The 15,587-nt window shown below is 37.6% G+C and overlaps 1 protein-coding gene across 1 annotated transcript in view; it reads right to left on the bottom strand.

The window, feature by feature from the left end:
* Positions 1 to 6,638: 6,638 nt before the first annotated feature.
* Positions 6,639 to 15,587, bottom strand: part of LYPLAL1 (lysophospholipase like 1) — a 30,783-nt gene continuing 21,834 nt past the window's right edge. The window contains exons 4-5 of the mRNA XM_027976276.3: positions 9,505 to 9,620; positions 6,639 to 8,712 (exon numbers count right to left, since the gene is read on the bottom strand). Of these exons, the coding sequence (XP_027832077.2) occupies positions 8,494 to 8,712; positions 9,505 to 9,620 (335 nt within the window). The 3' untranslated portion in view covers positions 6,639 to 8,493. The remainder of the gene's footprint in view (positions 8,713 to 9,504; positions 9,621 to 15,587) is intronic.

Here is a 15,587-nt window from a genome sequence, read left to right as displayed (position 1 = left end):
AACCACAGACAGGCCACTGACTGCTATTCAGGCTTCTATTGTCTTACATTTGGTTGACAGTGCTGATGAGGTTGATCCCCTAAAGACCGAGAAATTGACTCCAAGAATCTAAATAAATTATTGCACCCTCCCAAAACTGAAACGTGACTTCTTGACTGCTACTGCGTGGTCACTCTCCCTCATCATGCCCCTGTGACCCTCCTGTCTCTTTTCACTCAGCTGGTTTAAGGAGCAAGACCACTAGGGGCTAGGTAATATTGCTGTGTTCCCAAAAGGGATGAGAAGTCACAATCTATCAAATAGGTTAGGGAGTGTCGGGAAGAGAAGTGATTCAAACTTTTGTGGCTCTAGTAGATACTGGCAACTACGTTACCATCCAACTGGGTCCCACTAGTGAGTGAATAGCCAAATTCAACTGCTGGGATTTGGACAGAGTTCACAGTAACAAAGGAAAAGTTAATATGACCCATAGAGTGGAGTCCTCTGTGTTGATTCAGTGTATTATTCTTCTGGCTTCCACTGCTGAATGTGTAACTGATATTTATGTTTTACGTGCTTTATATTGTAAATGCCGATAAGATCCAGAAGGGATTCTTCCTGTTTGGGAAGAGCTGCATGTAGAGAAGTGCTGATACTTCTAGGGCCCTACATCTTCAATGATCCCTTTGAGCTACAAGTCTCTGTGACTGATGATGCTGCTAACAGGAGCTTCCAGCAAAGGGAGGTGGCCTCCACTTGGAGGTGCCCCTTAGGGTTTAGACTCATTGCCTCCTCGACACAACTACCAGTTTTATCTCTTCTGAAAGCAACTGTCAGCTTACTATTGAGCTCTTATTGAAACTGAGTGCCTGACCCCTGGAGGAACTGTGATTCTCTGTCCTGGTATTTCCATTTTGGGATAGATCGACAGACTCGGTGACTAACAAAGGGAAAAGGATCCAGTAATGGAAATGGTACCTTCGAACATGCAGCCAGCCTGGCCCCAGAAGCATCTTGGCACTACATGAAAAAATGGCAGCTATTCCACTGCCCACCTGTAGCAAAGCTGCTGGCTCAACGGCGCCCTTGATTCACAGAGGTTCCCCATAATGTCTGGGCCTGCTTCACTGATGGTTTGGCTAAGCTGACATCTGGTGATGTCCACTGGGCAGCTGCAAACAGTCAGGCTCAGGGCCAGCTTATTCAGAATTCAAAGTGGACAGGGTCATTCTGCTCAAGAAACTCAAGGTCATTATTATAGCTCTGGTAAGTATGACACTTGATAAATCTCATTATATTTTTACTGATTCTTGGGTTGTGGCCATGGCCTGATTATTTGGACTGTCACTTGGAAAAACCACAGACTGGAAGATTCAAGACAACCCCCTTTGGCACTGCTAACCTAGGAAACAAATAGTGCCTGCTGATTGAACCGTCTGAGTCATGCATGTAAGGGGACCCATTTGCTGCTGAAACTGACTGGAATCAAGCTGCTGGTTGAGCCTGTCCTGCCAGACTGTCAGCGTTGCTTACTTGAACCGTCATTAGACTAGACAGGTGACACATCAACCATTATGCTGGACACAAAGTAAAAGAACTTATGGTTTTGATCCACAGGCTACCCTTGCATGCCAAACTTCTGAGTCCTGACTAAAGCTGACCTAGTTGTCTGACAGCAAAGGCAACCACATGGCTGGGGCATTGCCCAAACTTGGTCCTGACGCATTGATTACAGCTGACCTTTGACCTCTTCTTGGGGTTATCGGTAGTGCCTCACTGCTTATTAATACTTGTTTAGCCTATGTGTTGCCGTTTCAGTGGATCATGAAACTAATCTGTTTTATTTTTGGCTTGTATTTCTGGATGACTTTCAGTCTGGCAATGGGGTGCCTTTTGTTGCAAAACAATTCAACAATGGGCTGGTAGTCAGGTATTCGGCAGGCTTTGAACACTCCTTGCAGTTTACTGGGATTTGGTATTGTTGAGAATTCAGGGATTCTTTCTTGTCAAAAACTGACTCAAAAGATGTCTGGCTCTGCCTCCTTCACTTTCTTCTGCTCCACACACCTTGGTAAGGCAGTCTGGTCAAGGAACATAGCTGTCCTCAAAAAGGGACCACCTCCTCTCAGCTGTTTCCTGGGTAAAGAATAAAGGGTCAGAAGTGCTGGGGGATCACACAAAGCTCTTTCGAGATTCTGAAGTTCTCGACCTCTGAATGTGGTGCTTCCTCTTTTCCCTATTGGCAATCGGGCAAGCCTGGTCGGTAAGCCTCCTGGAGGCAGCATGTAAAAGCAGACAGAGGATTCAAATTACTCTGGTTTACAAATACGGGTTTATTTTGATGACATAATCTTAGATAAATATGACTAATTGGCTGAGCACAGGGTTTGCTGAGTCCGTCTGTAGTGGGGAGCCAATGTGGGGGGCATGACGGGTCTCCATAGGTTTTATAAAAATACCTTTGTCCTGCTTGTACCCAACCTGCCTAGATGAAAGGTCTGGGTTCAAGTAATGGTCAACTAGAGAAAAGATGAAGTTACAGTGGCTGGAATAGGATATATATTATGAATAAATGGAGAGACAGCAACAGGAAAGAGCATGTTTAACTCTAGGAACTTATGGGGATAAGAGGGACATTGATTGTTGTCTTTCAGGACTACCCCTGGAGCTTTCCTCAAGCTTAAAAACACCCTGGTGAGGTTTCCCAAACTGTTATAAGCATCTTAAATTTAATTGGCTGCTGGGCCTGCCACCTGTCTACCTCCTGCCACCTTCTTGAACCTCACAGAAGATTCAAGACTTGCTTACCAGTCTTCTTTGCCAGTTAATGCTAACGGAAATCAACCCTGAATATTCACTGGAAGGACTGATGTTCAAACTCCAATACTTTGGGCACCTGATGCAAAGAGCCAATTCATTAAAAAAGACCCTGATACTGGGTAAGCCTGAAGGCAAAAGGAGAAAGGGGCAGCAGAGGATTAGATGGTTAGACAGCATCACTGACTCAGTGGTCATGAATCTGAGCAAACTCTGGGAGACAGTGAAGGAGAGAGAGGCCTGGCATGCTGCAGTCCATGGGGTCACAAAGAGCTGGACATGACTCAGCGACTGAACAACTTCTTAACCTTACCAAGTCTGTGGAAACAGCAAAGGATGGCTCCAAGCTCCTGAAGAAACCCTTCCCTAACAAAAAACACCTGTCAGCATACCCCACTCTTCGAGTTCTCTCTCCTACACCCCTTCTCCTAACTGTCCCTTTTTCATTCTGTGGTATGGACAAATGCCACACACCTGGTGGTGTGGATAAAGGGCACAGGCCGGGTGACTTCCCTCGGGGCATTTTCTGCAAAAACAAGGACTAAACTCAATTGTTAAACTGAACTGAGAACTCAGGCTTCTCAGCTGGCCAGAAGGTCATGCTGGAGACACTGTTCAATCTGTGCCCTTGGCTGATGGAGGTCCCATTTGAAGGGCCTGATAATTGTAATGTAGGTATTAACCTGTATCACTGGAAAACAGAGTGACTTTCACCTACCATAACAGACTTTCAAGTGTGGTAGGAAATACCACAAATAGCTCATGGAGGTCTAGGATGATTGGAGATTGCTCCAAGATGAAGCTACCGTGATTATTTGGGTGAGCTTACTAGAGAGATGATAACCAATTTGTTATTTACATACAGCCTAAGGGATGTGATCTTACCATGGAAACCATCCATTTGTGCCTATCTTGAGCTAAAATGATCAATGATACTATTTCTTTCCTGGAAGTGTTCAGGTCCACTTAAATTCATGGCTGTGGTTGTTGTGGAGGACACACTGTCCAAGACTGTGGCCTCACAGGCCAAGGTGGAGTCTGTGCAATTGCTCCTGCAATGCCTGGGTGAATGCTTCGGTCTGGGTAGGAGGGTTAATGCAGAGCCATTAGGACAGCTGGCCTCCTGAGGCACATCCTTTCTAGGTCACATGATTTGTCTGGCTGGACTGGACCACAGCCCTGGGATCCACAGCTGAAAGCAGCGCTGCAGGTTGACTTCATTCTGGCATTTGGAATCCTGTTTACAGTAGTCTGAATGCAATGCTGTATGAAACCCACTGAGCTGATCTGGTTGCAGCTAAGTGGCAGAATTTAACAAATATGACACAGATAACACATGTGGAGGTGTGCATCTTATCCTCAGTGTAGGAATATGCTGAGGCTACATTTCCCTTCAGAAGACTATACCTGTGTATACCCACAGAAACTATTTCTAAAGGGTAAATTATAAAGTAGAACCAAAATATATATTACAGTACATTTGTTCTCTGTAAATAGAATTCTAGCTTTTCTCGTGTTAAAATTATATACAAAATTTTGTGAAGCAGCTGTCTTTGTGTATCATATACACTGAGTTTTCTTGAAATGTTTGGATGGCTATGGTAATTCTGTTCTCTTATTGTGTATCAAGAAATTCCTTTTATATGATAAAGACTTATGGTTTACGCATATTCTGGCTGAGTGATATCTGGATATTTTATTTTACATATCAAAGTACCATAAATTGTCAACAGCCAAATTGCTGGTATGCTTCATGCTTCATATTTTGTTCTTAGTACATTTGCCATATTTTAACTGAAGTAATCAACTTCCTATAAAGAAAATATTTAATTTTCTAACCACTGATGGCGAGCCTTCCTGTTCAGTCTTTAGTTGAGGAAAAATGCCATTAATAAACATTTCACTTCACTTTAAGGGTACAAAACCAATAAAGCCCATTATAAAAATTCAAACATTAGAAGTATAAAGTGAATGTCTTCCTTCACTTATATACTAGCTTTCTCTCTCTTTTGCAAAATTCCAATCTCTCCAACAGATAAACACATATAATTTACTGTGATACTGATTTATGCTTTCCTCTTGTTGCCATTCTTCCTCTCCCAGGTAAGAAAGTATCAAGACTATTTCAACTCTCCTGCCTTAGGAAATGTTCATGTGGGTGAAGCAACAGAGCAGGAAGGAAATGGCAGGGTGGTTTTAAGAGACCACTTGGCTTTAAGAGACCACCATATGGGTAATAGTTATCTCAAGGTGAGTGAGCACTGGATATTGGAGGGACTCCCCTGAAGATACTGCTCTGTGCAAAGGGGCCCCAGACTGGCATAATTTGGGATGAGGTAAAACAGTAAAAGATAACTAAGGCTGAATATCCTATCAGCCTAATGGGTAGGGGACTAGAACTGGACGGAAGATTATCTATATAAAATATTTAAATATATCTTCTATGTGTAGATCAAACTGTGAAGACAGACCCATAACCATTACATGCACACACCCCTCTACCTCTGGTAAAACAAGTCTAGCAATACCTTCTTTCTGTAACTCTATTTTAAAGGTTTTTACATATGCTGTAAAACTTGATCCTCAAACACTTTTACAAAGGAGTATACTGTGGCAGAGGCTGAGATTTATTCCAGAATACATAATTATTAAGGGCTTCCCAGATGGTGCTAGAGGTAAAGAATTCGCCTGCCAATGCAGGAGACGTAAAGATACGTGGGCTCAGTACCTGAGTCAGGAAGATCCTCTGGAGGCGGGCACAGCAACCCACTCCAGTATTCTTGCCTGAAGAATCCCTTGGACAGAAGAACCTGGTGGGCTATATAGTTCATAGGGTTGCAAAGAGTCAACACAACTGAAGCCACTAAGTATACATGCACATAATTAAGTTCTAGAATAAACATTCACCAAAAAAAAAATCTAGATTCCTTTCTTTTATACTGTATTTGGTATGTATATACTCAACATACATAAGCCTGACACCCTTATCTATGACATGTACATATGTTACTCTTAGGGCAAACTGCAGCCATAAGGGCTTTCAACATGAGAACATGAGTGACACCATGTATATTCAAGGCAGAGCATTTAAAATTTCAAGAAGTTGAAGTTCATTAAAGGCTTAAGATAATTAAACCACTGCAGAGTCTCCTCTGAGGGAATTTTGGACTTCTCAGTCTCAGTCTTTCTCCCTCCTTCCGTTTCTTCCTCAATCCCCCCCTCTTCAAATTTACAGTTTATAGTTTCAAATAAAAGGAGAATAAGGGACTTCTGCTTATAATTGATAGCCAAGATGGAATAAGAGGGACCAGGTTTAGTTTTTGACCTGAAACAACTAAGAAGCTGGGCCACATTTGTATTTTCAGATACTGGGCACTGGTACTACAGGACAGTCATCTTTTAGGAAGGATTAAGTGCCCAGCTTATTGTGTGAAGAGTTTTTTAGGCCACAGCGTGGAGAGGAGACTCAGAGGGAGCTGAGGGAGTCCAGAAGATTGAGAGGCTTAGAGTTACAGGACAGAGTATTAGAGAGTTGCAAGATTGCCAGGGCTCTGCAGAAGGCCCTCTCAAATCTTCAGCAGAGTGTTCACCATCAGATATGTGTAGGGAAAGTAAGAGCCACCTAAAAGGAACAATCACTGAGGCTCAGAGAGGGCTGGGAAAAGTCTGAGTTCCCACTAGTCAGTGTGTACAACCTCACAATCCAGTATCAGCTAGGGTCTAAAGGAAGCTAGAGGGGCTATAACAGTATCACACAATAAATATTTCAGAGCCCCCTCCCCCTCAAAAAAATCTACCAGGGATAAAGATTATCATTTCACAAAGAAAAAGAGGCCAATTCATCAGAGGAACATAAACATTACATGTTTATGCATTTAATAACACAGTCTCAAAATACATAGAGCAAAACCTGAAGCAACTGCCAAGTGAAACAAATTCACAGTTACAGTAGGAACTTTCAACCCTCCTCTCTCAATAATTTATAAAATAAAGAGGCAGAAAATAGGTAAGGATACAGTATATTTGAACAAAAATATCAACCAACTTGACCTGACTGACAGGTATAGAACATGCCACCTAACCTGAGCAGCATGTACTGCTTTCAGGGGTACACAAAACATTACCAAGGCAGACCACATTCTCGGCTATAAAAAAAGGCACAATGAATTTAAAAGGTTTCAATTCATATAAAGAATACTTTCTTAACCATACATTAGAAATGAACAGCAAAGATCTTTAGAAAATTCCCAGTATATTGAGACAAAATAACACAATATTAAACAACCCAAAGGTCAAAGAAGAAATCAAAAGGGAATTTAGAAAGATTTGACCTGAATGAAAGTGAAAACACAAAATATAAAAATTGTGGGATGCTTCTAATATTAAACTTGGAAGATTTATAGCACTAAAGGAGTGTTTTAGTTGAAGAAAATAAGAGAAAATTTTAGTGACCTTGGCTTTCCTAAGATTGCTTAAATATGACTTCAAAAGCACAGAGTATAAATTTTAAAAAATGAATAAACTGGACTTCATCAAATTAAAAACTTCTGCTCTTTGAATTACACTCTAAATAAGGCAAGCCATGAATTAAGAAAATATTGGTAAAACATCTATCTAACAAAGGATTTTTATCCAGCATATATAAACAGCTCTTACAATGCAATAAGAAAAACAGCCTAATAGAACTCACATGAAATATTTGAACAAAGATATCATCACACAATTTATATAGATTGCAAATGAGCATATAAAAATTGCTTTAAGAAAAAGCAAATTAGAAACACAAAGTGTTATACTATATACCCACTAGAATGGACAAAATCTTTGAAAAGGACTGGCCATACTGAGTGCTGACTAGGATCTGGAGAGCGACTGGAACCCTAGGCCTGGAGCAGAGCAGCAGTCTGGGTTCACAGAAGGGGAGCTCTGCTGAGACCAGACAGCCTGGATTTTAGTCTTCGCTCTTGAGACTTTGGGAAAGTCTGTATTCCTTCTATCACTATTATCAAATACCAGTAACAACTGGTTCTGTTTACTTCATCAAGTTCTAGCGATGATCAGGTGAGATAATGGCAAACCACTTTGTAAACATGGGGTACAATGTTATTTGGGCTTCCCTGTTGGCTCAGTGGTAAAAAATCTGCCTACCAATGCAGGAGCTACGGGTTCGATCCCTGGGTTGGGAAGATCCCCTGGAGGAAAAAATGGCAACTCGCTTCAGTATTCTTGCCTGGAGAATCCCATAAGCATGACAAAGAGCTGGACACAACTGATCGACTGAGCGCACACACACTGTTAATTCTTTCAAAAATAAAATTAATGTGAATACATACATAAATATATTTTTAAAAAGGCAATTTAAAGAAAATGATGAAAATAATATCATGCTAAAATCTTTTCGTGATTTCGCATTGCTGTTAAGCTAGTTTAATTATTGTAAAACTTCAATATTCAATTACTTACAAGGCCTCCAAATATTTACAAAGAATTTGACAAATAATACACAGATGTTTGCCTAAATTAATATTGACCATTAATAAGATCGCACTCTATCTATGGTACTCAGTATGTCAAAAACAAGTAAGTAAACTGTTGATATTTCTTAATATTTTAATAATTATTCATCAAATCAGAATTAGACAGTAAAAAACACTTTTCATAAAGACATTACTTGTATATTAACACACCAATCTTGATTTAGTCCGGTAGCTTTGTAAGAATCCATGACTTCAGTTTCTCTAGCTCCTCTTTGCTTAACTCATGGTAAACACCTGGGAAGCTATGAAACTTTGTGCTCACTCCTAGAGATTTTAACATTGAATTTGTCTCTTCACCCCAAGAATGCAGAACTAACTCATCTGCAGTACCATGACACTGAAATAACTCAGGAAGAACACCGTCACTTTTCTGAAGAGCCTAGAGAAGAGGATATAAACATGGAGAAGTTTAAGAAATTCATTTAAGGACAGTATATATTCTTGGAAGTCAGGGAGGGCAGAAAAATTTCAATTTAACCAAAGCTTCAATATTTAAAGGGAAAAAGCAGTAGTGGTGGTGATGTCCGAGGTATATATTGATGGACTAAGCTCAGGAGCTTGGCTGGTTGATAGCACTACAGGAACTGCAGTTGTGTGGGACCTGCATTTACGCCAAAGAGGGCTGTTCCAAAAACAGGCAAAGCATTTCCTGAAGAAACCTTGTGTCTTGGCAAGACAACCCTTTTCACATAAGAGTGGAGAGAGGGAGGAACACAAGGGAAAAACGGCATTCTTATTCTCGTTTCTGTACCTGCTGGTTCTCCTCCTGGTAATGAGGCTTATCACTATTACCTTCCATTCATAAATTAATTGGGAATAATGCTGCAAAATAGGTGTCAGCCATGTAACTTATTCTTTGGTTTAAGTCATAATTAGCAAACCTAGCTAAAATCATCTCTGTTTTTAATATGTATACAGGATGCATATATATTATAAACATACTTTTTATCCTTTCCCCTTTGAGACTTTGATTAACAATATTCTTTGTACAAGGCATTTCTTACACAAGAATGACCAGCTGGAATTAATCAATACAGCTAATTTGCCCATGAATTCCCAGGAATGCTCTGTGAAGCAACCGTTACTGTGTAATTATCAATGTTGTTTTAGTTTCAGTGTGTGAATGTCTCATGTTTTTTCTTCTGTTTTGCCTTTAAAATCTGAAACTTACCTGGTAAACAGCAGATGTTTTATTCAGAAAACTAGAAAGAGCAAATACTCCTGCCACATCTTGATGATTTCTATATGCTAAATGCATTGCCATGCACCCTCCCATAGAAAATCCTCCTAAAAGAAGCAAAAATTCACTTGTCAGTAACATCAGAATAACGGTAATTTGGAACAAGATATAGCTATGCCAATCTTCCATAAATATCTGGAGACCTAAAAGGGATACAATGCAAAAGAAAAATTTAGTCTACTTTAGATCTTACGGAAAAAGACCTACCATGAGTAAATAACACTATTCCATCTACATCATCACTAGTAAAATAATTTGTTATAAAAGGAACCAGAATTGCACAAAGAAATAAATCTTGGTCATCAAGTAAAAATATTTATCGTAATTCAAAATATATGAGACTTAACACGAGTGTTATTTACTTAAACGTCTAATGTCTACTTATATTTTGTTTATACTTATAGGAGTACTCACACTACAATTAATAACATGCACCTTTTTGTCTTAGTTGCCAAACTATAAACTAGAGTTTTTCATATATGCTTAGTGATCTTTGAATTAGGAAGGATGATCAAAAATTTGGTGAGCTAGTTAAAATATCTTTGTATTATCATATTATTTTGCAAACTAACTTGTGATGGTACAATTAAAACATATACGTACTTTTTAAAAAGCTTGGAAAAAATTTATTCACTTAACAAAATTATATTGTCTTTTATGAGCCAATCACTGTCACTGGAGTGACACTCGTCACTGGAGACATACAAATTAAAACACATGGATCCTTCTTTTCGAGGAGAAAAGACACATCACAAAATGTGGAGATGGGGACAGGACATGACACAGCAGAGACAGTGGCCTGACTTAGAGAGGTAGTGTGATATTCCCTAGCTTGACTGAGAATTAAAAGACATCTCATGATTTAAAAGAAATCCACATGTTATAGAAAGTAAGCCTGTAGGAACACAGTTTTTATTTTTGGGGAAATTCAAGAGCGTAAATAATACTTTTGCCAAATGCACCTAAGCAAAATACTGAATGTGACTAGTGTGACTGAGGAACTAAATGTTAATTTAATTTTACCTAGTTAGATTTGGAGTTTCAATACTCACATGTGGCTAGGGGCTATGCTATTGGACAATGACGTTCTAGATAACCTAAGCTGCATACCAATGATTAGGAAAAAAGCTTCAAAATTCATAAATTGAGCAACAATGAAACTAATGTTTCATTAAGAAAATAATGTAGCTAAGATAATTAAATTTGATATTTAAATCTAAAGTGGTAAAGATCTTAAAAAAGTCATACAAAGACAAAATGTGAACAAAAATAGGTTGGTAAGCAAAAGTATATTTAAAAATTATTATAAAAGCACACCTACTGAGAAAATTTTATACCTTAAATGCAATCAGCCCATCACTTCAGTTTTATTAACTAATCACTTTATGTGATTTCAGAGTTCCTTGATGGGTCCAATCTAACAGCAGTAACAACAAAAACTAAAAAGAAAACACTTTCTCACATATGAAATGTCACTTTCAACAAAGGCATCCAAAGACATTTAACCTCAAGTTCAATTCTCATAATTTATAATGAAGAAAAATGTACTCACTGAAAATTTATTATTTTAAGATTCAATCTAAGTCCCTTATCCATTTATAATCTTGTGAGGCAGTCTGCAATTCCTCACCAGGGACCTCTGACAACAGTCACCTTTAACATTGTGGACACCAGTACGAAAAAGGACTTTATACATTTTTTCCTTCTGATAGAAGAAAATTTAACACAAAGGACTAGTTATTTGAATTCATTTTCCATCTAAGTGTCTAAAATGCAATATAAAATATATTGTTCAATGAGTAAATACCAAATAGAAAACTCATTGTAGGTAAGACTTATAATGTATATTTATAGTTGCTGGCAAAGTATTAAAATGTCAAGAGTTAACATTTCAACATACATTTAAGATTAACAGGCTGAATAAAACATGTTAAAAAATAATAAACCTAGCTTTTATGAACTCTTTAAATGAAATAAAACAGTAACAATATATAAAAACTACACTGGGAAAACCAAGCTAATCTATCTGAAAACAAAGTTGGGGGAAAGGGGATGGGGAACTTACAATTCACGTTTATCATCAGTTGCATAGGATTTTTAAAATGCAATAAAATCCACCCTACATTCAAATTTCAACAATCTTCCCATTTGATTTATATATAATTATTCTTCAGACTGAATTGTGATAAAGTTTCAAAAATTTGGGAACATATAAATTATGCCAACCATATTTGTATATTTTCTCTTATATAAAGTTTATAGGATAGAGTATTTATCATCTTCTATGGAAAGCTATTAAAACAGCAATCCAAAGTTTTAAAAGTTGTGGTGATTGTTGTTGAAGAAACGCAAGTTATTTAAGACATATATATGTTGAAAGAAGGTAGAAAGATGCTATCACTTTCCAGTTTTATCTCTAAGATCTTCAGAAGAAACATATATAATGTCAGGAAAGTGAGCCTGGAAACTGTAGAGCTAGGTTTCATCTTGGTAACTGCAACCATCCCTTCATTTTCATTTTAATTTTTTTAAATTAATATGCTAATACACGTCCACTGAATAAAGTGTTTCCGTCTTACAAAAATAAAAAAAGTGGGTTACCCAAAATATCACTACTCATATGTAACTCTGACATGTTTTTAAAATTTATTTTAGCAGTTAAACTCACTCTATATGTACAATTTTATACCTTACTTTCTTGTAATACTGATTTGAATGTCTTTAAACAGTTATGAAATTCTATAATTATTTTCTTTTATTCATTGAGCACATACTAAATATACCAAGTGCCTTCTAGATGTGTATATACAGTATATATCAGTTACATAACATTCAGTTGTATTAACTAACCATATTCCCTTAACCACTTTCCTCATGATGGGTATTTACAGCATCCATGTAAAGTATTTAGGTGTAATTCCAGAAGCACATGATTATCCATGCTTCAATTCTGCTAATACACTCATATTATTAAAATTTTTATAATCTGGTCATTATCATTTGTCAGATTCTATACATCCCAGATCAAAATTAGACCTAAATTATGTCAATTTTCTCTTAACAACAAATTATCACCACCTAGTGGCTAAAAAAGGAATCTCATTATGGGACAAAGTTTCTGACTAAGTCAATAGATCTGGGTTCTAGTCCCAACACCATTTTAGCCAGTAATCTCTTTGAATTTTACTTTCTTCTTATCTGAAGGGTGAGTAATCTTTTTCTATCTTACCTATTAGAAGGATCAAGAAAGATAATATATAAAAATGTGTATAATTTAAATACTTTTTAGTGTTAAACTGTATTTTAATAATTTTCTCAGAATGCAGGATCTGAATCCAGGTTTCCTAAATCCAGGAACAGCTATGATACCAAATTCAGAAAGTAGTTTAAAAGTCACTAATTACTGCTTGTGTTTCCCCTAATTTTTACCACACACTCTGAAGAATTATGTGTGGTATAAATATATAAAAATACACTTTCTTATATCTGATATTCTTAATGTACAGGCTGAGGATTCATGAGTGTCTCTAAGGAGCACATTTAAAGACTTGGCCCAGATCCTCCTATCAAACCAAAGTTTATTCTTTCCATTAAGAAAGAAATATATTCCCATTGATGAAAATAAGCAAACAAAGAATTTCTTTTCTCAGCTAAAACCTACAGTTGAGTGCAGGGTCCTTAAGTGTAACCTTACAGCCTTGTCTTTCCAAAGTCTTGAAACACTGTATGTGTTGGTCCCTCATTCTACTGGATCCACTGCCTCTTCCCCTGGCCTTCAGCCTCCACAGTGTTGTCAGTGTATTCCTTTTAAAACGCTCATCCGACTGACTCATTCTCTGTATGTAATTCAATAATCCTAGCAGTTGAACTGTACACCAAACCAGTAGTTCCTGAGACATTTTAGTGTGTCCCTTGTTTTCTTTCAGGAATGTTTCCCTTCTTGTCTACCAGCCATATTCTCATTCATTCTTTAAAACTCAGTTGGAAATTATCTCTTCTAGAAAGCAGTTTTCAGCTGCCCACCCTCCCGGAAAATCTGTTATGTTCATTCTTCACTGTTCACACTATATACCTTGTAAATACTTTTATAATAATACTTGGAAAGTATAAAACACTTTGCTATCACCCTCATTATAATGTAAAGCTTTTGATAAGTTTTTTTTTGGGTACTCCAGCACTTAAAAGTTCTATGAATAATTTGGAAATTAAATTTAGTATGAGAAGCATCATTTTTGACCTGACTAAGCTGTGTAACGGAGAAGGCAATGGCACCCCACTCCAGTACTCTTGGCTGGAAAATCCCATGGACGGAGGAGCCTGGTGGGCTGCAGTCCATGGGGTCGCTAAGAGTCGGACACGACTGAGCAACTTCACTTTCACTTTTCACTTTCATGCACTGGAGAAGGAAATGGCAACCTACTCCGGTGTTCTTGCCTGGAGAATCCCAGGGACGGGGGAGCCTGGTGGGCTGCCGTCTATGGAGTTGCACAGAATCGGACACGACTGAAGTGATTTAGCAGCAGCAGCAAGCTGTGTAAACTACTGGAAAAGGGGTATATCATATACCATAAAAACATTTTTTAAACTAAGTTTAATATAATAAAATATCACTAATTAAAATAAAACCAGAAAAAAAAGAATGGGCTGCCAATTATTCAAATATAGAGAATAGTTTTGTTTACAAAACTATACTGGTTGAAACCACAGTCTCAGAGACAAGGGTTCCATGAGGACACAGTATATGATATTAAATCTGAAATTTTATCACATACTAAACAAAATTAATAAGAGTAATAATTTTGTACTTATTATCTCATGTTTTCCTTTTTAATCCTTTAATTTTCAAGTTTTTTCTCTTAGAATTCATTAAAAATGTGTTTCCTGTATCTCAAATGCATTGTTCTTTTAATAAAAATGACTCAGCATCTCAAATGCACTTTTCTTTGACTTCTCATTGAATACCTCGATTAAAATGTTAAAAACAGCATTTAAAAATCTTAAACAATCTATGAGCAATGAAAATCAGCATGTATACCATTAGGGAAAGAAAACAGCTGGTAGGGAAGGGACACGGAGCTCCTTGAGAGTCTCCCAAGGGCAGCAGCGGCCCAGGACAGGCTTCCTGCTGCGTGGACAGACAGCAGGGCAGGTGGGATAGAGAGTGGCTAACAGCATCATCATCACACGCCAGGCATGTTTCTAAGCCCTTCACCGGAATTGAATAATTGAATTATCACAACTCTCTAAGTTCTATTATTATTGCCCAAGCCCAGAGGTTAAGGACACTCACATACCCACTAGGATTAGAAACTTGCAGTCTGAGTGCACGGCCCAAGTTCTTAACCGTGTTAAACTGCTGTCAGCTCCGTTAGTGTGTTTGCAATTATGCTATTTATAACTTGGGAAACGCATGTACAAACATTCAAATACATAACGATATTGCCTCATGTACCACATTTTGAAGTGAATTGAGAGTTTAGCCAGATCAATAAGACAAAAAGAAAAATAATAATAACTACAAGGGAAATCTGATAGGACTAGAATGCCATTTCTCTAAGCATCAACAGCCAACCCATGTGAAGAATCCAGCATACGAAAAGGAGGCAGTAACAGGTGTTTTGTTTTATAAAGAAGGTTAAGCATCACATATATTTTGACACACATGCTTAACTTTATAGAAATGCCTCAAAGATGTATTTTCATTGAATGGTTAAATAACTAACAGTACAGGTAACAAAGACAAACAACCTTGAATCTACACTTCTGTGTCTCTTTCATATCTCAAGCTATGAAAGAGGCTTTGTAGGAGTTGATAGGTTCACCTCACAAATTCTAAGAAATTTTTCTCTTTCCCAATTATTTTATAATCATGTAAGTGCATATAAATTTCCTATTACATATATTTTGTAATAAATTTCAAATTTCATACTTTAGTCATTTATAACTCTTCTAAAATGAAATTTGTTGTTAAAAATTCAATGGAGCTATGATAAAATATCGATCAAACTGTGGAC

Source organism: Ovis aries, chromosome 12 (genome assembly GCF_016772045.2).
Source record: "Ovis aries strain OAR_USU_Benz2616 breed Rambouillet chromosome 12, ARS-UI_Ramb_v3.0, whole genome shotgun sequence".
NCBI classification, from domain to species: Eukaryota; Metazoa; Chordata; class Mammalia; order Artiodactyla; family Bovidae; genus Ovis; species Ovis aries.
This window is presented reverse-complemented; position numbering and strand designations above follow the sequence as displayed.